Source organism: Poecilia mexicana, unplaced genomic scaffold (assembly GCF_051168715.1).
Source record: "Poecilia mexicana isolate PSO_F unplaced genomic scaffold, ASM5116871v1 scaffold_9, whole genome shotgun sequence".
Classification (NCBI taxonomy): domain Eukaryota; kingdom Metazoa; phylum Chordata; class Actinopteri; order Cyprinodontiformes; family Poeciliidae; genus Poecilia; species Poecilia mexicana.
Window position 1 is genome coordinate 666,822 of NW_028263378.1, and position 26,695 is coordinate 693,516.

Here is a 26,695-nt window from a genome sequence, read left to right on the forward strand (position 1 = left end):
ACGACTATAAAGTCCTAATAAAGTATTCCTCCTGAACTCGGTTCTCTGGACTTTTCCTGCCACCGGTTCCACCGACAGGAACCAGAACAGAATCTCCAACACAGGATGACTGAGTCCAGTCCGTCTGCCTAGTCAAAGTCTAGTCCGGTTGGTGAGGTATGAATGCTAATCGACCTCTGACCTCTGGTCGTCCAGGTCTGGGCTCGGTTTGAATGTCAACGCCAAGCGGACCAGAGACCGCTCCAAAAGCAGGAAGTGAACTACACCGCAGGGCATTTTGGCTAAATCCAACCAAAGCTAACGTGCTAGCCAACGCTAGCAGCAGAAATGGCTCCTGGTCTTTAGCCTAAAGAGAAATCCTCCAACCGCTAAAATCTGACGCCTCCATCTTGTTTCCATCTGGTGAAACAGGAAGTTGCTCTCAGTGTCTTCAGAGGTTTTTGTGTCGTTTCCTTCAGTGGTTCTTGGTGCAGCGCCCCCACAGGCCAGGAGGGGAACAGGTTGGTTTGACTCAGAGCCACAGCAGCTGGAGGAGGAGCAGATGTTCTGGTTCCAGTAGAACCGGGTCGACCGGACTGAAGGAGGGAAAACGTCCTTAGATGCGTCTCCATCATTCCTGGATCAAATGGCTGAATTCCCTCATCAGCTCTGCAGAGGTGATCCAGCAACCCATACATTTTATTCAAGTTGCTGGTTGAAGTTGCTGGATGGTAGATCTGGAGGACTGGACCTGGACCTCCTGGTCTAACAGAGACAAGGAGCAAATCCAGGCCCAGATTTGAGAACTAAATATCTGCAGGCTGAACCACAGAGGGACGTTCTCCAGATCCTGTTGGGAACATTTCAATCCTCTTCTGGCTCAACGCAAACATTCAAGGTTCCCCATGTGAGCCGATCCAGTCCTCTTCTAGGAGAGGTTCTGTCTGTCGGTTCAGGAGGAGATCTGGAGCTGCAGGTGAGAAATGAGTTCTGAGGTCCCACCTGAACCAGGGAGAACCTGAAGGTGGGACCTCAGAACCTGCAGAATGTTCCTGAAGAGATGCAACTTTCATGTTGCATGAAAATGACCCGGGAGCACTCAGTGGAGGTCCAGTCCCAGAACGGTCAGCTCACACCAGTTCCGGTTCTGGTTCTGGTTCCGGTTCCAGGATTATTGTGGATATTAATAAATGTCATCAGAGGTCATCAGAGGTCATCAGAGGTCAACCTGCCCCTCCATATTTACTAAATGAAGCAGGTGTCATTCCTCTGCGCTGCGTTGGTTCTGCTGACGTTTGGAGCTCAGTTGATTGATTGAACCGTTTAGTTCCTGCTGCTTTCACTCCAGGTTCTGGTCCAACTGGACAGTCCTCCTCTGGTCCGCCTGGTTCTGATCATCTTGGTTCTGATCAGCCTGGTTCTGATCAGCCTGGTTCTGATCAGCCTGGTTCTGACAGCTTCATGTTGAGGTGATGATTCTAGATAAATATTTTTAGAAATGCCAGAAACCCAAATGAGACCGTCCAGGTAAAAGTTCTCACGTTCTTCAGGGATCCAGAGCAGCTTCTGGAAGTTCTGGTTCTGGAAAACCCAAACATTTCAGTGTTTTTTTGTTTAGTTTTCACAGCAGCTTTTCTCTGTCGGGTCATCGGTGTTGGGTAAGATGGGAAAACACAGCAGGCTGAGTAAACTCACCTTTGGGACACTCAAACCGTCCCAGAGGAAAAGTCCGTCCTCTGTCCTCGTGTCTGAGCCGATCAATAAGTGATAAAGAGGCTCGGAGCCTCCGGCCGTCAGTCTGGCTGCTCAGGATGAAGCCGTTGGTTCTGCTGGTTTGGGTTTGGACTCTGTGCTGGAGGACGGACGCTCAGTCGTAAGTGAAGCTCCTGTCTTCTACGTGATTGGTTGTTGTATTTTGGAGATAAAACAGACGATCAGAGAGCTGGTGGCTGGATTATGGAGACGGTTATTATGGTATAAAATTAAATGAAGAACCTTTAATTTAATGTTCTTCATTTAATGAAGAACATTAAATGAATTTAAATTTAAGAACATTTAAATGTTCTTAAACTCTGTCAGGATTTCTGGCTTTAATCTGACAGAAATCTTGTAAAACTGAATTTGTTGCAAAGAAAAATGTGAAAACCAAAGTCTGTCCTTTAACTGGACCAAGTCTTCCTGGTAGGAGTCCTCCAGCTGTTCTGGGCTGCTGAAGGAGTCCTGCCAGAAAAACCCCACATCATGACACTCACACCGCCGTGTTACACGTCCATCGGTCCGATTGGGAAGGCGGCCAAGTGAACAGAAAATGGTTCTGCAAGGCGACGCTGTGGTCCGGGCCGATCCTCGTCTCCTGTAGAACCGAACCGGAACGGGTTGGAAACCCTGCAGCTCCTCCAGTGCTGCTGTCAGCCTCTAGCTCCCTCCCCCACGTGTTTCTGACTGCCTGTCTGAACCTTTCAGCTCATTTTGATCCAGCAACAGACTGGACTAAAGGAGGAAACTCAGCAAATGTGAAGCTATTTTCCTGAAGGTTGGTTTTCCTCTGCTGGATGACGACCTTCTTCTGGAAAGTTTATTTTTGTTCAGCACAGAAACAATCAGGAGGAGAAATCATCTGACGGATGGACCAGAACCGAGCCTGAGCAGCGAAGCAGAGCGGATGTTTGATCATGTTTACAGCTGAACCAGCCTGGCAAGCTGTAATCTGGGTGGAGGTCCCTCCACTCTGCCTTCTACCTGACCAGCAGCAGGGGGCGCACACACAGCCAGCGGGTTCACCTGCTGAGCAAATATTTACCACAGAAACCAGTAAAACGATCAGTGGCAACAAACATCAGAGTTCAGACGAACTCAAAACCCAAAAACCTTGAAACACAAACACGTTAAAGTTTCCAGAACTTTTCCTTCTGTCCAGATTTATTCTGATGCTTTATTCATCATTTATTCAACATTTATTCATCATTTATTCATCATTTATTCATCATTTATTTCTTTTACTGAATCCTGCAGCTTTCTGGTCTAACTGGCCTCTGATTAGGAACTTTAAGTTTCATCGTCAGGATTTCTGTGATTTATCATAACAAACAGATTCATAACGGAGTCCAGCTGGTGATCGGACTCTTCTTCTTCTGTGGTATTTCACCACCAGCAGTGATGGCGTCTCTTTCTGACAGCTTCCTGATCACAGCGCCCCTGTCGGTGTGCCTGGATGCAGTGGAGACGGTGTTTGTTCAGCTGTTCGGTTCCTCCACGGAGGAAACCGTCTACGTCTTCCTGAAGACGTCCATGGCTCGGGATCACAGGGAACTGTCCAAGGACTCCCTGCGGCTCAACAGCCAGAACAACTACCAGGGCGTCGCTAAAGTCCGGGTGAGAAATCCTCCTGAAGCTCTCTGCATTACTCATCTGACTGATTATTATTACGATTTCTGTAAAAAAAAAAAAAAAAAAAAAAAATATATATATATATATATATATATATATATATATATATATATAATATGTGGCGCTCAAAATGTTAGGAGAAGCCCAGCGGCTTCCACTATGACCCTGAACTTAATAGACATTTGTTTTGTATATTTCCAATGTAATGGACACAGAAATGGAAACGAAAGAGAGAAAGGTTTAAAGGGACAGGCGATCCTAGAAGTCTGCCTCCACACCTGCAGAACAAGAGAAATAAAAAATAAAAAATACAGAAAACAGAGAAACCATAGCAACAGATAACATCGCTGGAAGCAGTTAAGACCAGATGTACTTTGTGGCAACCGCAGCCCAACATGGAGTGTATCTGAAAACACCTGGGTGTTGATTCCTGTGTTTCTGTGTCTCTTTAGTTGTTGCCACTTCCAGAGAATAAGAATTTGAATCATGTGATTCTTCACGTCCAATCAAACGGGATCAACCGTCACCTGTCCATCCCGGTTTCCCGATCCAACGGCTTCCTGTTCATCCAAACAGACAAACCGCTCTACACGCCTCATCAGAAAGGTCGGGCCTTCTTGGTTCTTCACTCAGGTTGAACACAGACTGTTCAGGTTTGCTGAATAAAACTGTTTGTGATGTGTTCAGTCAAAGTGAGGGCGTTCTCCATGAACCAGGAGCTGAGACCTGCCAATCGCAGCGTCTTCTTAACCTTCAAGGTGAGCCTGATGAGCCCAGGACCATAAATGAGTTGACGATTGGTTGCCATGTCAATAAACGTCTTTGTTCCCGACAGGATCCAGATCACATCACGGTAGACGTTGTGGAGATTGTTGATGTGAACAATGGAATCCCGTCGATGCAAAACCCCTTCAGGATTCCCATCAAACCAAAGTAAGGAAGACCTCTGTCGAGGCGGGAAGACCTTCGGGTTATTCCCAGATGGTTTTCCTGAGTTCTCTGTACTTGCAGGTTGGGAATTTGGACAATAGAAGCTTCCTACACAGATGATTTCACAACAAAAGCAAAGACAGATTTTGAAGTTAAAGAATACGGTACGTCTCAGAGTTTGATATGAGCCCTGCTGGTGGAGGTGATGATCTGTGATGTTCTCCTCCTCTGTCAGTTCTTCCTAGTTTCTCCATCCAAATGAACCCACAGACAAACTTCATCAGCCACAGTCAGTTCAGTCAGTTCCACTTCAAGATTTCAGCCAGGTGAGGCCTGATCTCCTCCAGCTGTTCAGCCATTCGACCTGAGCGGCCATGTTTACCCTGCGGTGCTCTGACCATTGGCAGGTATCTCCACGGCGCACCGGTGGCTGAAGGAGAGGTGTTCCTGCGTTATGGATACGTCAGAGAGAAGAATGCTCCTGTCATCATTCCCACATCAGTCACCAGAGAAAGAGTAAGGCCCTGACACGCAGCAGCCTCAAAGACTTCTCTGACGGTAGCTGCTGAAACTCCTAAGAGACATCTCCCAACATGGGGTTCGTTTGTCTCCTTCTCTCAGCTCTCTCCGACAGGTGAACTGGATGTGACTGTTAACATGCAGAAGGTTCTGCACAAACACGATGGACCGAGAGACCTGGACAGCCTGGTGGGAAGCTACCTGTATGTAGCGGTGCTGCTGCAGGAGGACACAGGTACGCTGACATCATACCACCCTGAAACCAGGTCCTCCCCTTCTCACCGTTTGGACTGGATGTCGCCCTCCAGGTGGGATCACTCAGGAGGCGGAGTTTGCTACTGTGAAATTTGTCAGGTCACCGTACCGTCTGAGCCTCATCTCGACGCCTCCGTTCATCAAACCGGGACTTCCTTACAAAATCCAGGTATGCATCATGGAGTCCCACCTGAAAAGTGTTTAGCAGTAGTTGGCCTGGGCTCCTTTGGCATGAATTTGGCATGAAGCTGTTCCAGAACCAGAGGCAACATCTGGTTGGACCTTCTGACTCCCCTGTGGCCCACACCTTGTTCAGCTCCACAGGCCCTTTGTCTCTGCAGGTAATGGTGAAGGATCACCTGGACGAGCCGGTGAGCCTGGTGCAGGTGCGTCTGGTGGAGCGTCAGCTGGTCATGAACACAGGAGAAAGGGAGGCCATGTCCTGTGGGGAGAGCAGAAGCAGTGGATCTGATGGCCTCTTGTATTTTATCTGCAACCCCCAGAAAAATGCAGTCAGGGCACAACTGAAGGTGAGGAAGATCTGCCACTGCTGGGCTGTGAAAAGTATTTACCCCTTTGCAGGTTTATTGAGCTGAGCTTTAGAAGGTGCTTTTCATATAGATTCAGGTTCTGTTTGCCTGATGTTAACGTTAGCTTGATGATCTGAAACGTTAGGTGGGACAAAAACAGGAGATTTGTCTTTCGGTACTCTTGGTGTAACTGGTCTGGTTGTTGTCGACCCAGTTTGAGACGGCGGACCCCACCCTGCCAGCTCAGAGTCAGGCCAGTCTGGCGCTGGAGGCCGTGGCCTATCACTCCCCGAACCAGCGGTACCTTTACATCGACACGCCCATGTTCGGCCACACCCTCCAGGTCAGCCACTACGCCAACATCCAGGTGTACACCGCCGCTCCCTCCTACCTGAACATCAGGACTCTCAACTACTTGGTGAGGAGGCGGTCGCACACGTTGCTTCCCCTGTTGCCATAGTTACTGATGGCTTCGCCGCTGCTCCCCTGTAGGTGCTGTCTAAAGGGAAGGTGGTGTTTTTTAAAAGTCAGAACTTTGCCTCCAGCGTTGATGGCAAACAGAACCTGAACTTCCTGGTGACAACCTCCATGGTGCCATCCATCAGGCTGCTGGTCTACTACATCCTGGACGGAGAAGGAACCACAGAGCTGGTGGCGGACTCCGTCTGGATGGACGTCAAAGACAAGTGTGTCAACGGCCTCCAGGTGCTGCAGTCTGGCTGCCTCTCTGGTTCATCAGCAGGAATTCATCTGAAATGTGTCGGCTAACATGTTGTTGTCTGTCAGACCAACATCTTATTCCAGGAAAGACTCTACAAGCCAAAGGAGAACATCAAGCTGGACATCAGAACCAATCAGGGCAGCATGGTGGCTCTGTCGGCGGTAGACTCTGCTGTCTTAAGCCTACGACCCAATTACAGGGACCCTGTTTCCATGGTAACAGTCAGTTTGACCTGAGCTTGTTTGTTGTGTTGAGTTGAGCGGTGCGGTCGGGCGGCGCTCTGACAGGATGTACGGTGGCCCGCAGGTCCTTCGTCACTTCGAGCACAGCGACCTGGGCTGTGGAGGAGGCGGCGGCAAAGACAACGCCGACGTCTTCCGATTGGCTGGCCTCACCTTTATGACCAATGCCAACGCCGCCCCGTCGTCCAGCAGTACGTCCACCACTTAGAGTAAGGAATCAGAAACTATCAGCATCTGCTCAGTGATGGCGGCTTGTTCCACAGGTGATCCGTGTACCGCCGCCGTTCGTCCAAAGAGAGAATTGACCGACGCACAAAAGGAGGCTAAAGGTATGATCCACCATCACTACGTCCGTCTGACGTTTCCGTTCAGAGTTTAGTCCTCTGTCACATCTATGTCTAAAAACTAACTAAAGATAAACAAATGATTTGATTGGTTGGTTGGTCTGTAAGTTTGGCTGATTTAACTATAACCTGAGACCATCTCAAAGATTCAGGAAAGCTTGACATATTCAACTGTTTGTGTGGTTGTTGTAACAAGCAAAGACCAAATAATAAAAATCAAATCTTCCTGCAAACAGCCGTGAAGATTTCAAACATCCAAAGTGACTAAAAACGTAAAACAACAGAAACAGAAGCAATGATGTAAAAACAGTCGCTGCTGTTGGTTCTGGTTCTGTCTGGGTCCGTCTCTCTGCAGCCAGAACTTTCGGCTCCAAGAAGAGCTGCTGCTTAGCGGGGATGAAGTACATCCCGAAGAGCGTGAGCTGCCAGCAGTACGCAGACCAGGCCTTCCAGAAGCTCAGAATCAAGAACGAGCCCTGCAAGGCGGCCTTCAGCCAGTGCTGCGAGTTCTACCAGCAGCACCTGGACCAGGGCGACAGGCTGGTTCTGGGACGCTACGGTGAGTCCGGCCGGTTCTGGTCCGCTCCTTCTGTCTGGACCCGATTGACGCCTGACTTGGTGTTTCTCTCCAGAACTGGGTGCAGACTTCGATCAGGCGCCGTCGTTGGTGAGAAGCTACTTTCCAGAGAGCTGGCTGTGGGAGGTGCAGCGTGCAAGGTAGCACAAATCAAACGCACCTCAACAGGTCGACGCTCCTTTGGGAGGAACTCCACTCTCTTCAGTTCGGTTAATATTAATGAATCACGGTGCAAAGAATATTCTATTCTGTTTATTATTGCAGTCATGTTAGTTTTCATTTAGTTATTTCAATTATTATACAGGAGAGCCTCCATACTGAACGGAGTTAGCTGAGGAGTTTAATTTCGTCTCCTGAACGGATTGGACACATTCAAGGGTCTAAAGTCGTTTTCATCCAGGACAATCCTTATTAGCCAAGGAGGAGTTCAGGTCTCCTGGTGGATCTGATCGGATCCCAGCAGAAGAATCGGGAAGATGTGATTATTTGTTCTCACTTAGAAATGACTGGTGGATCATTCCCATGACTCCAGAGTCTCTCTGCCTGGGTAGAGCAACAACAAGGTAAAGGTGGTGGAATAGCAGAGCTTGTCAGCTTCAGACTGAAGGAGGTGAGCCTGTTTACCTCCTTCAGCTTCCTGAGCAGCAGAGTCCCAGTGTTAGCTGGTTCAGTCTCCACGTCTCTTTCTTTCAGAGACGTTTCAGCTGTTAGTGTTTCTGAAATGCGTGCAGCTCCTCTGAAGGACGTCCTCTTGGCAAGGCAGCAGGTCAGCGGTGAGCCAGGAGTTTATCAGGGAAGCATCTCGCAGATCTGTGGCCACCGGACAGACCACAGTTTGTGAGAGTGAAGGACTGAGTGTCTGACCCGGCTGTTGGCTCCACAGGCCTCTGTACCCTCACCGTTCCTTTTCTCTCGACAAGTCTGACTTCGGTCATCTGCAGAAACTCAGATGACTCTGCAGTTGTTGGGAGAATCAGAGATGGACAAGAGGCTGAGTAGAGATCTGGTTTTAACCACAGACATGAATAGTAGACGCCTCACAGAGCGGATCATGGGTCACGGAGCGGGTCATGGGTCACGGAGCGGATCATAGGTCACGGAGCGGGTCATGGGTCACGGAGCGGGTCATGGGTCACAGAGCGGATCATAGGTCACGGAGCGGGTCATGGGTCACGGAGCGGGTCATGGGTCACAGAGCGGATCATAGGTCACGGAGCGGGTCATGGGTCACGGAGCGGGTCATGGGTCACGGAGCGGGTCATGGGTCACAGAGCGGATCATAGGTCACGGAGCGGGTCATAGGTCACGGAGCGGGTCATGGGTCACAGAGCGGGTCATGGGTCACAGAGCGGATCATGGGTCACGGAGCGGGTCATGGGTCACAGAGCGGATCATGGGTCACGGAGCGGGTCATAGGTCACGGGGCGGGTCATGGGTCACGGAGCGGGTCATGGGTCACGGAGCGGGTCATGGGTCACGGAGCGGGTCATGGGTCACGGGGCGGGTCATGGGTCACGGGGCTGGTCATGGGTCACGGGGCGGGTCATAGGTCACGGAGCGGGTCATAGGTCACGGGGCGGGTCATGGGTCACGGAGCGGGTCATAGGTCACGGGGCGGGTCATGGGTCACGGAGCGGGTCATAGGTCACGGGGCGGGTCATGGGTCACGGAGCGGGTCATGGGTCACGGAGCGGGTCATGGGTCACGGGGCGGGTCATGGGTCACGGGGCTGGTCATGGGTCACGGGGCGGGTCATAGGTCACGGAGCGGGTCATAGGTCACGGGGCGGGTCATGGGTCACGGAGCGGGTCATAGGTCACGGGGCGGGTCATGGGTCACGGAGCGGGTCGGCCCGTTGCTGTGATACGTCACAGCGTCCGCCATATTGAATCTGGAATATGTGCCAGTAAGCTAATACAAGTAAATGGACCGAACTTCAGAAATTGGCGTTTGACAAAATATTTTAAATTAATTTCTGAATAAAGAGCACAATGTTTTATTTGGTAGAAATGATTCTGATCATTTTTATATTAACATTGATGAACAGACACTTTTACAGTGTTTAATTAAATAACATATTTACATAATTCCATAATTAAATGTACATTTAACATTTCAAGACAAGAAACAAATAATTTTCTTGTATTTATTTTTCTATATGATATTGATAAATTTATAAATTTATGAAAGTCATTGTCACCTGACAATACATAGGAAATATTGTTCGGTTGTTTAGAAGCAAATTTCTGGCTGCAAAGTAATTCTGATGTTTCATCCTTACCTGTGGAAGGTGATGCCATTGAATCCAGTTTGTTTCGTAAAACGGTTGAAACACAGAGAAAAGGACTGAAGGAGCTCCGATCTGCTGCCACATAAAAGATGGCGGCGACGTAACGCAGCGCTCAGTGAGGCGCCTAGTATCCATGTCTTTGTGGTGGACTGCCTCAGAAACCCCTCAGTGTTGCCCTGCAACAGCCTGAACTGGACAGTTGTCTCTGCTTCTTCAGGAAGCTTCAGGCTTTGCAGCCAGATGTTGCCCGGCTGCTGTGGAGACTCTGCAGCTTCTGTTTAAAGTGCTGACCATCAGCTGCAGCAGCTAACCCAGCTTTGGCGTTTGTCTCTTCAGGTCAGGTCAGCTGTCCATCAGCAGGGCTCTGCCGGACTCTCTGACCACCTGGGTGGTTAAAGCCGTCGGCATGTCTCCAGAGGGCGGTGGGTCTCCTCTCCATGTGTCGATCGGTTCAGACCGTCGCGGTGCCCTCAGTGGCCTGCAGAATCAACCTAACCGCCGACTCTGTCTGGTTCTCAGGGATGTGTGTGTCGGACCCTGTGAAGGTGTCGGTCAACCAGCCGCTCAGCGTGGACGTCCCGCTGCCCTACCAGGTGGTCCGAGGGGAGCAGCTGGAGCTGCAGGGCTCCGTCTACAACCAGCAGGACGACATCATCACCGTCAGTTCAACCACACATCCCATAATAAACACTCAGATCTTTACTGCTGGCTGAGTTTACAGCTGATTCTTCCAATGAGCAGCAGGAGCTCACTTCCGCTGTTCCTCTCCACAGGAAGGGGAGGGGCTAACACACCTGCAGCGCTCTAATTTATGCTTTCTCTCCCCTCAGTACTGCGTGACGCTGACGGCCGGCCCGGCGTTCTGCCTGCTGAAGTCCCGGCCGACGCCCAGGCAGGAGGGGCATCACACCACGGCCTGCACCTGGAGCCGCCTGGCTGCGGGGGGGGTGGGCAAAGTGACCTTCACCCTGCTGGGCCTGGAGCCTGGAGAGCACACCCTGACCTTCACCCTGACCATCCAGTCAGGGGTCAAAGACGTTGTGAAGAAGACGCTGCGTGTGGTGGTATGTGGACGTTAACAGACTCTACTTGGAGCATACAAAGTCTGAACCTGTCCGTGGTTCTGTTCTGCACACCGTTCGTCCGTACCATGTGAGCAGCTTGGCTAAACATTAGTTCTGCTTTGGTTGTTTGCAGCCTGAAGGAGTGAGGCAGGAAGTGAACTCTGGGGGAAGACTGGATCCGCAGGGACTCTACGGTTTGTGGACTCCATCTTGGTTCACCTCGAATCCTCACCATCATCATCGTCTCACCTGCGCTGGTCTGGATTCCTGTTGCAGGTTCGGAGAAGCGGACTGTGGTGCTGAAGAACATCCTGTCAGAAAACATGGTTCCCAACTCGGCTGTGGAGAGACAGCTGACCATAAACGGTGAGACGAGGCGCGGAGCCGCCGAGCCGCCGAGCTTCTTCAGGTCTGCAGAAATGATCAGGATGGTTGTTCCTAACGGCAGGCGAGCTTCCCGGCGAAGTCGTGTCGGTCATACTGGACCCCGAGGGCCTCAAGCGGCTCCTCAGCCTTCCTCCTGGGTCAGCAGCAGCAGAGGTCGATAGGCTCCTCCCACTCATCCAGGTGTACCAGTACCTGGAGACCAACAGCATCTGGGACGTCCTGGGAGAAAACGTAGAGAAGAACTCTGGCGAGCTGAGGCAGAAGATCAGAGATGGTGGGGCGGCGGCGGCGGTTCATTCTGGAGATGATGATGATGATGATGATGATGATGATGTGTCTGCAGGTCAGGTCGGCCTCACGTCCTTCAGGAACGGAGACAGCAGCTACAGCATGTGGATGAACTCTGAACCCAGCACCCTGTGAGTGGACCAGAACCTCCCACCGCTCCACAGAACCAAACCGACCCGATTACTTTACGACCTCATTATCCAGGTTTTTCATTCAAAACGATTCTTCAGTCTGTCGGAGTCCAAAGACCCTCCTGATCTGCTCCAGTCTGATCCGTTAAATCGAGACATTAAAGTGTCTTTTTTCACATTTATTAAGTTTTAAATGTTAATCCATTCTTTTGAATCACTTCCTCCCTGCATCCTCCATTTTGTTTCAACAAAGCGTCAGTAAAAGAGCGCCACCTTTCTGCAGGCAGGACATTTCCATCCAGGGGTTTTTAGCATCTGACAGCCTGTGGAGTTATTTAGAGAAGAATCACAAACAGAAGTAATCATGGCGCCTGCAGATACAGAGAAAAGATGGTGGAAGAAAAATATCAACAAAATACTGTAACAAACTTCTGACCAATCACAACCCGCCTCACACAGCTTAGCTTCGCTGTAGCTTTAGCTTAGCTCTGATGTAGCTTAGCTCTGATGTACCTTAGCTCTGATGTAGCATTCCTCAAGTTTTCCAGCTCCAGTTTGTGAACCTTGAGCGCGGTGAAGCTCAAGTCCAGCTCGTTCCAGTACCATCTCCATGGCGACGTCAGAACGTCCCGTGTTGTTACAAAATGGAGGCCTAAAGATGGTGGATTGATTCTCCATCCATCCATTTTCCTTCACCCTTGTCCCTCAGTGGGGTCAGGAGGGGTGCTGGTGCCTCTCCAGCTCACGTTCCGGGCGAGAGGCGGGGTACACCCTGGACAGGTCGCCAGTCTGTCGCAGGGCAACACAGAGACACACAGGACAAACAACCATGCACACACACACTCACACCTAGGGGCAATTTGGAAAGGCCAATTAACCTGACAGTCATGTTTTTGGACTGTGGGAGGAAACCGGAGAACCCGGAGAAAACCCACCATGCACAGGGAGAACATGCAAACTCCATGCAGAAAGACCGGGGCTGGGAATCGAACCCAGAACCTTCTTGCTGCAAGGCAACAGCTCTACCAACTGCGCCACTGTGCAGCCCGGTGGATTGATTCTATTTTTTTAAATCAATTTTGGGACATTTTAAATAAATTCTGAATCGTAGTAAATGAGAATTGTGATTCTTATGTGAATCGATTTTTAGGCACAGTCCTTTGAATCTCTAGATGTTGATTTTAATGTTTTATTTATTGTTTTTATGTGTTTTTATCATACACTGAATTGGCCTGTGGTGTTGTTTTAAAGTGCTGTCTGAATAAAGTTGTATCTGTGAGCTGATGACTTGTCCTGCAGGGTCACCGCTGAGGTGGTCAGGACTCTGTCTCTGGCCGACCCGTTCGTCTCCGTGGACCATCAGTCGCTGTCAGACTCTGTCAGCTGGTTGATCCGCAAAACTCAGCAGCCTGACGGCTCCTTCATGGAGCAGGCCTCCTCCAAGAACAGCCGGCTCATGGTTAGTGGGGTCGGCCTCCTCTGGCCTCCTTTGGCCTCTTTTGTCCTCCTCTGGCCTCTTTTGTCCTCCTCTGGCCTCTTCTGTCCTCCTCTGGCCTCTTCTGTCCTCCTCTGGCCTCCTCTGTCCTCTTCTGTCCTCCTCTGGCCTCTTCTGTCCTCCTCTGGCCTCCTCTGCCCTCCTCTGGCCTCCTCTGGCCTCTTTTGTCCTCCTTTGGCCTCCTCTGTCCTCTTCTGGCCTCCTCTGGCCTCCTCTGGCCTCTTTTGTCCTCCTCTGGCCTCCTCTGGCCTCTTCTGTCCTCCTCTGGCCTCTTCTGTCCTCCTCTGGCCTCCTCTGTCCTCTTCTGTCCTCCTCTGTCCTCCTCTGGCCTCCTCTGGCCTCTTCTGTCCTCCTCTGGCCTCCTCTGTCCTCTTCTGTCCTCCTCTGTCCTCCTCTGCCCTCCTCTGGCCTCCTCTGCCCTCCTCTGGCCTCCTCTGGCCTCTTTTGTCCTCCTTTGGCCTCCTCTGGCCTCTTCTGGCCTCTTCTGGCCTCTTCTGGCCTCCTCTGGCCTCTTTTGTCCTCCTCTGGCCTCCTCTGGCCTCTTTTGTCCTCCTCTGGCCTCCTCTGTCCTCCTCTGGCCTCTTCTGGCCTCTTCTGTCCTCCTCTGGCCTCTTCTGTCCTCCTCTGGCCTCTTTTGTCCTCCTCTGGCCTCCTCTGGCCTCCTCTGGCCTCTTCTGTCCTCCTCTGGCCTCCTCTGTCCTCCTCTGGCCTCTTCTGGCCTCCTCTGGCCTCTTTTGTCCTCCTCTGGCCTCCTCTGGCCTCCTCTGGCCTCTTTTGTCCTCCTCTGGCCTCCTCTGTCCTCCTCTGGCCTCTTCTGGCCTCTTCTGTCCTCCTCTGGCCTCTTCTGTCCTCCTCTGGCCTCTTTTGTCCTCCTCTGTCCTCCTCTGGCCTCTTCTGGCCTCTTCTGTCCTCCTCTGGCCTCCTCTGTCCTCCTCTGGCCTCTTTTGTCCTCCTCTGGCCTCTTCTGTCCTCCTCTGGCCTCTTCTGTCCTCCTCTGGCCTCCTCTGTCCTCTTCTGTCCTCCTCTGTCCTCCTCTGGCCTCCTCTGGCCTCTTCTGTCCTCCTCTGGCCTCCTCTGTCCTCTTCTGTCCTCCTCTGTCCTCCTCTGCCCTCCTCTGGCCTCCTCTGGCCTCCTCTGGCCTCCTCTGGCCTCTTTTGTCCTCCTTTGGCCTCCTCTGGCCTCTTCTGGCCTCTTCTGGCCTCTTCTGGCCTCCTCTGGCCTCTTTTGTCCTCCTCTGGCCTCCTCTGGCCTCTTTTGTCCTCCTCTGGCCTCCTCTGTCCTCCTCTGGCCTCTTCTGGCCTCTTCTGTCCTCCTCTGGCCTCTTCTGTCCTCCTCTGGCCTCTTTTGTCCTCCTCTGGCCTCCTCTGGCCTCCTCTGGCCTCTTCTGTCCTCCTCTGGCCTCTTCTGTCCTCCTCTGGCCTCTTTTGTCCTCCTCTGGCCTCTTCTGTCCTCCTCTGGCCTCTTCTGTCCTCCTCTGGCCTCTTCTGTCCTCCTCTGGCCTCCTCTGTCCTCTTCTGTCCTCCTCTGTCCTCCTCTGCCCTCCTCTGGCCTCCTCTGCCCTCCTCTGGCCTCCTCTGGCCTCTTTTGTCCTCCTTTGGCCTCCTCTGGCCTCTTCTGGCCTCTTCTGGCCTCTTCTGGCCTCCTCTGGCCTCTTTTGTCCTCCTCTGGCCTCCTCTGGCCTCTTTTGTCCTCCTCTGGCCTCCTCTGTCCTCCTCTGGCCTCTTCTGGCCTCTTCTGTCCTCCTCTGGCCTCTTCTGTCCTCCTCTGGCCTCTTTTGTCCTCCTCTGGCCTCCTCTGGCCTCTTCTGTCCTCCTCTGGCCTCTTCTGTCCTCCTCTGGCCTCTTTTGTCCTCCTCTGGCCTCTTTTGTCCTCTGGCCTCTTCTGGCCTCCTCTGGCCGGCCTCCTCTGCCCTCCTCTGGCCTCCTCTGGCCTCTTTTGTCCTCCTTTGGCCTCCTCTGTCCTCCTCTGGCCTCTTTTGTCCTCCTTTGGCCTCCTCTGTCCTCTTCTGGCCTCCTCTGGCCTCTTTTGTCCTCCTCTGTCCTCCTCTGGCCTCCTCTGTCCTCCTCTGGCCTCCTCTGGCCTCTTTTGTCCTCCTCTGGCCTCCTCTGGCCTCTTCTGGCCTCTTCTGTCCTCCTCTGGCCTCTTTTGTCCTCCTCTGGCCTCTTTTGTCCTCCTCTGGCCTCTTCTGTCCTCCTCTGGCCTCCTCTGTCCTCTTCTGTCCTCCTCTGGCCTCCTCTGGCCTCCTCTGGCCTCTTCTGTCCTCCTCTGGCCTCTTTTGTCCTCCTCTGGCCTCTTTTGTCCTCTGGCCTCTTCTGGCCTCCTCTGGCCGGCCTCCTCTGGCCTATTCTGGCCTCCTCTGGCCTCTTTTGTCCTCCTCTGGCCCCCTCTGGCCTCCTCTGGCCGGCCTCCTCTGGCCTCTTTTGTCCTCCTCTGGCCTCTTTTGTCCTCCTGTGGCCCCCTCTGGCCTCCTCTGGCCGGCCTCCTCTGGCCTCTTTTGTCCTCCTCTGGCCTCTTTTGTCCTCCTGTGGCCCCCTCTGGCCTCCTCTGGCCTCTTCTGGCCTCCTCTGGCCTCCTCTGTCCTCCTCTGGCCTCTTCTGGCCTCTTCTGTCCCCCTCTGTCCTCCTATGGCCTCCTCTGGCCTCTTTTGTCCTCCTCTGCCGCCCTCTGGCCTCCTCTGTCCCCCTCTGGCCTCCTCTGGCCTCCTCTGTCCTCCTCTGTCCCCCTCTGTCCCCCTCTGGCCTCCTCTGGCCTCCTCTGTCCTCCTCTGTCCCCCTCTGTCCCCCTCTGGCCTCCTCTGTCCCCCTCTGGCCTCCTCTGGCCTCTTCTGGCCTCTTCTGTCCCCCTCTGGCCTCCTCTGGCCTCCTCTGTCCTCCTCTGTCCCCCTCTGTCCCCCTCTGGCCTCCTCTGTCCCCCTCTGGCCTCCTCTGGCCTCTTCTGGCCTCTTCTGTCCCCCTCTGTCCTCCTATGGCCTCCTCTGGCCTCTTTTGTCCTCCTCTGGCCTCTTTTGTCCTCCTCTGCCGCCCTCTGGCCTCCTCTGTCCCCCTCTGGCCTCCTCTGGCCTCCTCTGTCCTCCTCTGTCCCCCTCTGTCCCCCTCTGGCCTCCTCTGGCCTCCTCTGGCCTCCTCTGGCGGTCGGCTCCTCTGTGATGGTCAGTCTGTGTTCCAGGTTTTTGGGTCTGATGAGGAGCAGTCGGTCTTCGTCACTTCCTTGGTGCTGGTGGCTTTACACCGAGCGACGAGCATCAGAGACCCCATCCTGCAGCTCCAGGTGAGAACTCACTGCTGGGTCGTCCTAAAGAGTTGAACATCAGGGTCAGAGGTCAAAGGTCAGGGTGGGAAGGCCCCTGGAAGAAGATGGATTTGTTTTGTCAGTAGAATCATGTCTGAGCAGTTTGGGCCCGCAGCATCACGGAGCCTCCACCAGCTGCTCATCAGCTGAGTTCACTTGTCCAGTTAAAGCCTCAGTTACATGTTTGTGTTTGTGATGGTAGAACAGAGGAGGATTTCCCGAGCACTAGTGATGGTCGGTGCATGCGTTCAGACCAAAACGTATCGTTTCAGCCAGTCGCCTGACCGGAATGACTTTAACGCACCAAACTGTGTTTATAGGGAAGCCAATCTGTCGATCTGTCAAACGGATTCTTAACCTTTTACAGCCTCAAATAAAAGGTTTCCTCACTGTGGGAACATTTTGATTTTATATTGGAAAATAAATGAGTTTTCATTTTGTTGTTTCATCCGGTTCTGTCAGTTTCTACTTGATCTGAATCCAAATTCAGCTGAAACTCTTAGTTTACTTTCATATCATGTTCTGCAGGTTAAATGTCGCATATGTTTGACTGAACTGTCTATTTAAATAAATCCACCTCCTCAATGCTGAGGCATCAGAATGAAGTCCAGATAAACTCAGATATGCAGCCATTCTACAAATTACTCAGGTGCTTTTTATAAATTATGTCATATAAATGTATTATTTAATTCAATTACAGCAGGAGAAGTTGTGTCCAAACAGCGTAACAGACTAAATGTTGGAAAAACTTCTTTTATCGACTGTATCTAACAATATCAGATATTAAATTTAACTGAAGATATGACATAATATACAATAAAATACAAAGACTTAAATCTTATTGTATGGTCTAGACCAGGGGAGGGCCTCCTGCAACTAGTAGATGTGTCTCTGCTTCAACACTCCTGAGTCAAATACTGAGGTCGTTAGCAGGACTGGAGAACCAGGAGGAGATTCAGCTGCTGGATCCAGGTGTGTTGGACCAGGGAGACATTAAGAGCTGCAGGACTCGGCCCTCCAGGACCAGGACTGCCCAACCCTGGTCTAGATCATCAAATCACCTGTAGGGATTTTTAATGTCCAGCAGGTGTCAGTATTCCACCCAGCCAAACACCCAGCATGCAGTCTGCCTTTAGTGGTTGCCATGGAAACTGGTGGTGGAAACTAAACTAAAGTCTGTCAGTTTTCCAGTTGGTTGAAAGTTTAATTTGCTGCAGCATGAAGACGGCAGACGTCTCTGTCTTCGTCTTTCCCATATTGAACTTTGGTAGAGAAATTCTCCCGAGTGTCGCGTTTTCTTCTTCCCTGGAAACAAGAAGTCTTGGTTTACGTGGTTTGTTCCTACCATGAACTGAAAAGAACTGAGTCGGTTTTCGCTGAATTGCTCATGAATAGATTCACTTTTGATTTTCATTTTCATGAGAAGCTGCAGCTGCAGTAAAAGATTTTTTTTAACTGGGTTCTGTTCCATGTTGATTCGTCTCCTTGTTGTTCCTCCTCTCAGTTCCATGACAGCAGCAAGCGTTCAGCAGCAAACTACCTTTCCCAGCATGCCCTGAATGTGAAGAGCATGTATGTGCGTGCGGTGGCGACCTACGCTCTGACGCTGCAGGACCCCAGCAGCGCGGAGGCGACGCAGCTGCTGACCGGCCTGGAGCAGCAGGCGCGGCAGAAAGGTGATTGTTTCACATTCATTCAAAACCAAGATTCCCTCTTCATGTTTGAGGGATCTTTGGGTTTGTTGATTCCTTCAGTATTTATTAGTTCTTTTTTTTCAATCTGATGTCCATCCATTTTCTTACACATTGTCCCTCAGTGGGTCAGGAGGAGCTGCTGCCTCTCCAGCTAACGTTCTGGGTGAGAGGTGGGGTCACCTGGACAGGTCACCTGTCTGTTGCAGAGCAACACAGGACAACCAACCATCCACACACATAGTGAGGATTTAGAGAAACCAAATAACCAGTCATGTTTTTTTTCACTGTGGGAGGAAGCTGGAGAACCCAGAGAGAGCCCACCAGGCACAGGGAGAACAGGCAAACACGCAGAAAGACCCCGGGCTGGGAATTGAACCCAGAACCTTCTTGCTGCAAGGCAACAGCTCTACCAACTGCACCACTGTGCAGCCCTTCTTCTTATGCATTTGTTTTTGTTTGTGTTTGTGTTGCCATGGCAGCATGTGTCTTTGAATCCCCAGACATACCAGAGGTGTCATGATGCTGCTTTCTATGTCCAGGGAACCCGGTTTTGCAGCGGTACTGGCAGGAGCCCAGCGTGACGGCTGATTGGCTGAAGCCTGATAAATCCAGCGGTCAGACGGTGGAGATAACGGCGTACGTCCTGCTGACCGTCCTGCTCAAGGTGCAAACAGCTTCCCCTTCATAAGGCTGATAAAAACATTTAATTTACACTTTTATAATATCACACAATCATTTTCCCTTCTGCCTGTAGAGGGCGGTGTGTCTGCAGCTCCTCTCTCTGCCTGTAGAGGGCGGTGTGTCTGCAGCTCCTCTCTCTGCCTGTAGAGGGCGGTGTGTCTGCAGCTCCTCTCTCTGCCTGTAGAGGGCGGTGTGTCTGCAGCTCCCCTCTCTGCCTGTAGAGGGCGGTGTGTCTGCAGCTCCTCTCTCTGCCTGTAGAGGGCGGTGTGTCTGCAGCTCCTCTCTCTGCCTGTAGAGGGCGGTGTGTCTGCAGCTCCTCTCTCTGCCTGTAGAGGGCGGTACTGCCTCAGTAATTTGGTTTGTCTCTTCAAGGGGAGGATCCATTACGCCAACCCCGTGGTTTCCTGGCTGACTCAGGATCAGCACTACGGAGAAGGATTCTACTCCATCAAGGTAAAAGTGTTCCACTCCTCCAGCAGTGGGCGACACTGAGTTCCAAGCCCAGTTCAGCTTCTTTTCTTCTTCTGTGGTGGTGTGTGACTTCAGGACATGGTTCTGACCCTGGAGGCCCTGACGGAGTACAGCAAGGTCGTTCCTAAAGCCGTGCTCAACCAGGACATCAGAATCCGCAACAGCAGGCAGGAAGAGCTGAGCCAAGTCCAGCTGAGCCGCAGCCGCCCGGTGGCCCCGCCCCTCCAGGTGAGGCCCAGCCCACCTGGAGGGGCGGGGCCACAGCCCCAACAGAACCACTCACTTCTCCTCTGTTTCTGTCAAAGATAACGAAGAATGATGACATCATCGTGAGCACCGGCTATGGGAGGGGCGTGTCCAGTGTGAAGGTGGGCGGGGCTTGTTGTGGTCACCTGACAGGTGAGATGTGCTCCCAGTAACGGTCTGTCTGTGTCTCCAGATGAAGACAGTTTACTATCAGACCACAGCGTCCACCCAGACCTCCTGTAACTTTGACCTGACCATCGAGCTGGTCGGACCTGGCGTCTCCAGCAGTACGTCCTCCTCATGGCCCTCGCCCCCCCAGCTGGATTTAAGAAAACTCTGTTTGATCTTTCCACCTCATGCTCTTGCTCTGCCCCTCAGATCCAACCATGCAGGCTCCTCACCTGGTCGCCTGCGTGAAGTAAGAAGGTAAAACCTGACCCGCTTCCCCGGATCCTCAGTGGTGGACGCTGTGACCTTTGTGTTCCAGGTACCGACCTCCACCCAACGAGGTTTACACCGAGTCGCTTCTGACCGTCATGAAGATCCAGCTGCCCACAGGCGTGGAGCCGTACCTGGAGGACCTGAGACAGGTAAACGGCCTACAAACCGCTTTGACGTCTTTCAGTCCGGTTTCCATGGTTACCATGGAGACCGCCATCATCAAACTGTTCATTGACATCCACATAAATACAAATCATGGAAGAAGTGCTGGTTCTGGTTCTGTTGACCGTGACAGTTACTGAAACAACTGGAAAGCTGCCCTTCTGCTGCTAGCGCTTTGGTTGTGTTTACCCAGAATGCCCTGCTCTGTAGTCCACTTCCTGCTTTTGGAGCGGTCTCTGGTCTGCTTGAGATTCACATTCAAACTGAACCAGAGTTCACTTCCTCAGAAGTGATACTGAGGTTTGGAGGACCAGAGGTCAGAGGTCAGAGGTCGGTTAGCATTCACACCTCACCAACGGGATTGGAGTTTCTAATTTCTAGAACTTTTGATAAAGTCTTTAATGGAATTGGACTAAACGGGGCTGGTGTGAATGCTCCCATAAAGAAGAAGGATTTCTTTGTTTCAATAGGAAACTTCTTATCAAAGAGGTCAGAGGTCACCTGTGGGGTTCCCCAAGGTTCAGTCCTAGTCCTAATACTCAATATCTACATGCTCCCACTGGCTCAGGTTATAACGGGAAATAGAGCTATAGATCTAGAGCTTTAGGATCTAGAGCCAGTTTCAGTTGTTCCAGTGGTAAACCAGAGGTCAGGCTGACCTCTGACCTCTGACCCTTGGGTTGGGGCCGTCTCCCCCTGCAGCGTCTCCGCCGTCGGTAAAGTCTGAGCGAGGTGAAGCCAGAGAGTCTCAGCTGCTCGTGGCCACATTTACCTTAAATCTGTCATTTTTTATCTGATCTTTTGGTTTTTGAATTTCTGAGGAGATGCTGAACTTTTCTCTCTGCTGGTCTTCAGTTCACAGACGGAGAGTACCCGTCTATCTCCCACTATCAGCTCCAGGGAGACACAGTCATCATCCAGATGGACTCTGTGAGTACCTCACCCTGAGCTCTGGACTTTGACTAGGCCATCGCAGCACCTCGCTTCGTCCAGTTCAGGGTTGTGACCTTTAACCTTCTGACTGAGGCCTGTAGTGTCAGAGATGGAGCTCCTCATCTCTCTGAGCTTCATGCTCTGACCTCTGACCCCGAGCTGAACATTGAAACAGTTTCCTCTCTGGAATCATCCAATTTTACCTTTTCCTGTTATCTTAATTTTTTCATCTTATTTCATCCATCCATCCATTTCCTAACACCCTGGTCCCTCAGTGGGTCAGGAGCCGCTGCTGCCTCCAGCTGTCGCTCCAGGCGAGAGGCGGGGTCGCTGGCCGGGTCGCCTGGACGGGTCGCCTGGACGGGTCGCCTGGCCGGGTCGCCTGGCCGGCCTGGCCGGGTCGCCTGGACGGGTCGCCTGGACGGCCTGGCCGGGTCGCCTGGACGGGTCGCCTGGCCGGCCTGGCCGGGTCGCCTGGCCGGGTCGCCTGGCCGGGTCGCCTGGCCGGGTCGCCTGGACGGGTCGCCTGGACGGGTCGCCTGGCCGGGTCACCTGGACGGGTCACCTGGCCGGCCTGGACGGGTCGCCTGGCCGGGTCGCCTGGCCGGGTCGCCTGGACGGGTTGCCTGGCCGGGTCGCCTGGCCGGGTCGCCTGGCCGGGTCGCCTGGCCGGGTCGCCTGGCCAGCCTGGCCGGGTCGCCTGGCCGGGTCGCCTGGCCGGGTCGCCTGGCCGGGTCGCCTGGACGGGTCGCCTGGCCGGGTCACCTGGACGGGTCGCCTGGCCGGCCTGGACGGGTCGCCTGGCCGGGTCGCCTGGCCGGGTCGCCTGGACGGGTCGCCTGGCCGGGTCGCCTGGCCGGGTCGCCTGGCCGGGTCGCCTGGCCAGCCTGGCCGGGTCGCCTGGCCGGGTCGCCTGGCCGTGTCGCCTGGCCAGCCTGGCCGGGTCGCCTGGCCGGCCTGGACGGGTCGCCTGGCCGGCCTGGACGGGTCGCCTGGCCGGCCTGGACAGGTCACCTGGCCGGGTCGCCTGGCCGGGTCGCCTGGCCGGGTCGCCTGGACGGGTCGCCTGGCCGGGTCGCCTGGACGGGTCACCTGGCCGGCCTGGACGGGTCGCCTGGCCGGGTCGCCTGGCCGGGTCGCCTGGACGGGTCGCCTGGCCGGGTCGCCTGGCCGGGTCGCCTGGCCGGGTCGCCTGGCCAGCCTGGACGGGTCGCCTGGCCGGGTCGCCTGGCCGGGTCGCCTGGCCAGCCTGGCCGGGTCGCCTGGCCGGGTCGCCTGGACGGCCTGGACGGGTCGCCTGTCTGTCGCAGGGCTTATTTTATTTTAATTTTCTTCTATTTGTTTTTTAGTATTTATTTTTTTTTTAACTAATTAATTTTAATTTTGTAATTATTTTAAGTTCTTGTTAGTTTTTATCATCTTGGTGGGAGAGACACTGAATTTATTAGTTTATTTTACTGTTCATGTGTATCTCAGGTTCTCCACCCAATTTGTTTTAAGTTAATTCCTTCAGAACTTTATTTTGTCTGTCTTGTGCCTTGATCCTCTGTACTAATATTTCCTGCATGTCACTGAATGTGCCTGTTTTGCTCCTCCAACGTGCCGTTTGAGAGCCGATCTTCTGTTTTTCGTTCTGCTGAGGAGCCGATAGGCACCAGGTGTGGCAGAATGAGTTTTCTTGTGTTGAGGTAAATAAAACCCATTTTTATTCACAAAGACAACTCCGGACGTCCCAGCAACAACATTGGGAATAATCTTACTCTCTCCGGAATGACAGATTTCAGGTAGCTTAGAGATGACCTTTGACCCTTCCCAGCAGCAGTTGCTTCTTTCAGGTCATCGCTGATGTTTTTCCATCCTGGCATTGTGCTAACCTACACATGATGATGATGATGGTGATGATGATTAGAAGCCTCCGTCAGTATTTTTGTTATTTCCCATCTTTTGACCCTCAGGTTCCCTCTGAGGTCTTCCTGTGTGTCGAGTTTCGGGTCAGAACCAGGTTCAGGGTGATTGGTGCTGCTGAGTCCCTGATGACCGTCACAGAACCTCAGGACAAAGGTGAGCCTGCAGTGAATGCTGGGACATGTAGTCTTACATTTGGACCTGAACCATCTTCTTGTCAGTGAGTAACTGAGTGTTAAAGTTTTGCTCAAATTTTTCAGATTAAACTGGATTATTCTTATCTGAGCACCGCTAACTAAAAAGCTAGCTACATGAATGCTAAAGCCTCAGCTGTAAACATTACGTGGGATTTATTTGTGGCTAATGCTAAAATGCTAAATTCACCCATGTTGCCCTCCATGTGTTGATGACCAGCTTCAGGAAGTGGTTCTTCGGATCAGAACCCGCTCTCAGTTTTATATTTGTTGAGTTTTGCTAACTCTGTTGCTGATTTAGCCTGATTAGCCGCGGTAGAGCTCTGGTCAGGAAGAAGCAGCACAATTTTTTACTGCAGAGCAACAGTTTAACTAACATCCCTGTTTTTTATATCAGAGTTGTTTTCTTCTGTGTACCTCATTTGTTGGCTTGCTGTATATTTTCCATTTATTTACTAAAGATTCTTGAGAAAAAAAGAATGTGGAGACAGGAAATGAAATTGCTGTGTAAACAGACTTCAAAATAAGAGCATAAATATTAAGGGAATTCTTAACAGTCAGTATCCAAATCTTCAATAAAAATGTCAAACTTTCTTCAACTGAAAGTTTACAAAACAGCCAAGTAAATTAGCACTTCACAATTTATAGAGAAAATTAATTTAGGAGAATCTAAGTGCTCTGAAGGTTACCCGTTAGCAAAGTGCTAAACCAGTTTCTCCACCTGGTCCTCACCTCCCTGCTCTGCATGTCTTAGATGTTCCAGAACAGCTGATTCACATGATTACATGACCACCAGGTGCTGCAGATCCTGTTAATCACCCAGAGATACAGTCCAGTTGTGGTAGAAGGGAAACACCTAAAACATGCAGGACAGGGGGCCTGAGGACCAGGATGGAGAAACTCTGGATTAAGGTCTGCTGTGTCTTTGGGTCCTACTGTTCTCCCAGAGTGGTCCTACATCAAACCCACTCCGGACGTTAATATTTGGCCCTACCTGGGGACGGTCCCGGTTCCCAGGTTTCCAACCTTTTTCTAATGTTTTCATTGAGCAAATCTCATAAAATCTTTTTTTCTCTGTTTCCATGTTGATGAGAATCTGCTGCTAACCTGCAACGTTTCTGTTTCCAGGCAGCCTGTGCACCAAGCAGTTCTCCAGTGAGCTGCAGAGGCTGCAGCGCCTCTGTGTGGGCGAACAGTGCCAGTGCATGGCAGGTGAGGCGGGTTTCTGTTCTGAATGGCTGGCTCCAGCTGCAGCTGACCTTATTAAGCTGAGTGCTGTGTGACCCTGCAGCTGCATGTGCAACCTACAGAGGGAGCATGGACGCCACTCTGACCGCAGCCAAACGCATCGAGGAGACCTGCCAGCCGCATATCAAATACGGTGAGAGACTGGAAGCTGATTGGATGCTTTTAGCTGCAGTCTTGTTAAACAGATGGAGGTTCTCAGATCGGATCGTTATCGGAGGTTAAAGATGAAATGATCTGGTCACAGCAGCAGCTCTAAACTCACCTGGAGGGTTTATAATCTCTTACAGGTAAAGTTAAAGGAATTGTGAGGCAATAATAATATGGTTTAATTATTATGTTGGAAAACCCCCAACACTCCCCCTAGAGGCTCCTGGAGGAGCTGCATCTGGTCCTCAGCTCTCCCTCTCAGTGGTCCCGCCCTCCTCACAGTAGAACTTTGATCTGATTGGCCACTAGGCTGCCATGCAGCCAATCACATGTGAGGATTTGGGATCTTACCATAATGTGAAAACAGATGGGGGCCGACAAACAGCCAGGTGATGGAGGTCAGGAGACCCAGAAATATAACTAATGATTAGTTTAAAGATGTTATTTATAATAATAATAAATTATCATGGGCCTGTTTGGTAGATTTGAGGTGTTTCAATTTGTTTTTGTTTTAATATTAAAAGTTTGATTAAAATATTACAGAAAAGTAATAATCACTGCATTAATATAAAAACAAATACATTAAATTAGGGAAATATGAGGCTTCTCATAAAAACACTGAATGCAGCTCTGATTGGTCTGCCTGCTTCCTCTGCAGCCTTCAAGGTGACGGTGAAATCCTCGGCAGCGGAGGGAGACTTTATGACCTACACAGCCACCGTAGCTGAGGTCTTCAAGAAGTCTGAAGGTGAGACCAGCTTGTTACCATGGAAACGCAATAGCAACCATGGACGCCACTGCATGGTCTTTCACTCAGTCACTAACATCAGAATGACTGAAGTTTAGTTTTTCTATTCACTTTTTTCTCTTGTAACGCTTCATGAGGCGCTAAGTGGAGCTAGCATGCAACGTAGCGCTGAGTCCGACAGGACGGTGCTCTGGTTCTGTGACTGAGATGATCTGGTCTGGCTCTGTGGGCCCAGTAGAACCGGGTCCTTCCTGACTTTACTCTGACTCTGGTTCTGGTTCTGGTTCTGGTCCCAGTGCTGGAAGCAGCCAGTCCGGGCAGCAACCTGGACCTGGTAAAGAAGGTGACCTGCAGCAGTGTGGAGCTGCAGAACAACCAGCAGTACCTGGTACTGGGCTCCGGGGGGTCAGAGGTCACGCAGGGTGGCGGCTCCAGGTGGGTGGTTCTGCTAAGGTTCTGCCCAGGTTCTGCTCAGCTCGGTTAGGGTCTCACCTGTGGTGTTTCTGGACCAACAGGTACCGGCTGCCTCTGGACTCGGAGGCGCTGGTGGAGCTGTGGCCCGCAGCTTGTAGTTCTTCAGAGTGTCAGGACTACAACTCCCAGCTGATGAGCTACGCTGTGGACCTGCAGCTGTTCGGCTGCCCCTGACCCACGGACCGGGTCATTTCTGGACACGGTTTAAACATGAATGGGTCCGAGGCAGAACTCTGCATTTATTAAACATTCATTATTAATACAGATGTATTTTTTCTAGTGTTGGAAAATAAATGAAGTTATTAAACAAAAATGTCTCTTAAAAAGCATCGCAGTGTTTTTATTCTGCTCAAAGATGGTGGAGAATGAAATTAATCTGGATTATCACTAGAAGTTTTGAAGGGGTCAAAGGTCACCTGGAGGCTCAGGTTCTGCAGCAGCTCAGAGTTTATTCTGAGGTTCATCTGGATCCTGACTGAAAACACAGAACAGCAGCAACATGTGGGGGAGGGGCTGGTAACAGATCAAGAGTCTCTGGTTCAACTCCAGACGCTTCCTGATTTCTGGTTAGGAAAAGAAAACAGGAGAGGAAACCTGCATGGATGTAAATGAGTTAAACCTGGAGTAAAAATCTATGGAAGCCTGTTTGCACCACTCCGGTAAAAAAAAAAAAAATTATCTTGAAATTTCGAGTTGGTGTCTTGAAATAATGAGGTCCAGGATAAAGAGGATAAATTATCTTCTTTATACCGGATCTTCATAGTATCTGGAAGTAAAGACTTTATTTATTTATTTATTTTTACCAGAGTGACAGAAACAGGTAAGTTTGATCTGACAACAAGACATACTGGGAGGAAAGTCCTAATTTATAGAACATGTTTGTGTAAAGTAGAAAACGGCTCTGTTTTTAATATTTTAGTTGAG

General features: G+C 51.5%; 1 protein-coding gene across 1 annotated transcript; it reads left to right on the plus strand.

Moving 5' to 3' along the window:
- Nucleotides 1–1,744: 1,744 nt before the first annotated feature.
- On the plus strand, nucleotides 1,745–26,097 carry c5 (complement C5). Its single transcript, XM_014968497.2, has 42 exons — nucleotides 1,745–1,852; nucleotides 3,156–3,351; nucleotides 3,819–3,972; nucleotides 4,054–4,124; nucleotides 4,202–4,299; nucleotides 4,378–4,460; nucleotides 4,532–4,622; nucleotides 4,704–4,812; nucleotides 4,918–5,050; nucleotides 5,124–5,239; nucleotides 5,412–5,600; nucleotides 5,815–6,018; nucleotides 6,093–6,305; nucleotides 6,387–6,536; nucleotides 6,628–6,754; nucleotides 6,827–6,892; nucleotides 7,263–7,466; nucleotides 7,540–7,624; nucleotides 10,111–10,196; nucleotides 10,294–10,433; nucleotides 10,605–10,838; nucleotides 10,972–11,032; nucleotides 11,115–11,204; nucleotides 11,287–11,499; nucleotides 11,569–11,644; nucleotides 12,944–13,103; nucleotides 16,305–16,406; nucleotides 17,932–18,103; nucleotides 18,661–18,785; nucleotides 19,175–19,255; nucleotides 19,349–19,501; nucleotides 19,579–19,641; nucleotides 19,713–19,806; nucleotides 19,898–19,937; nucleotides 20,007–20,109; nucleotides 20,978–21,052; nucleotides 23,011–23,116; nucleotides 24,283–24,366; nucleotides 24,446–24,535; nucleotides 25,208–25,297; nucleotides 25,594–25,732; nucleotides 25,813–26,097. Exons 1-42 carry the CDS (start codon nucleotides 1,791–1,793, stop codon nucleotides 25,943–25,945), a joined length of 5,061 nt encoding a protein of 1,686 aa, XP_014823983.2. The 5' UTR covers nucleotides 1,745–1,790; the 3' UTR covers nucleotides 25,946–26,097.
- The last annotated feature ends 598 nt before the right edge of the window (nucleotides 26,098–26,695 follow it).

Excerpts from the sequence above, each read along its gene's own strand:
- c5 (XM_014968497.2), top strand. The coding sequence starts at position 1,791 with ATGAAGCCGTTGGTTCTGCTGGTTTGGGTTTGGACTCTGTGCTGGAGG. Across the intron at positions 11,205-11,286 it reads GAGACAGCTGACCATAAACG|GCGAGCTTCCCGGCGAAGTC; the intron begins GTGAGACGAGGC and ends TCCTAACGGCAG. Across the intron at positions 19,642-19,712 it reads GGGGCGTGTCCAGTGTGAAG|ATGAAGACAGTTTACTATCA; the intron begins GTGGGCGGGGCT and ends CTGTGTCTCCAG.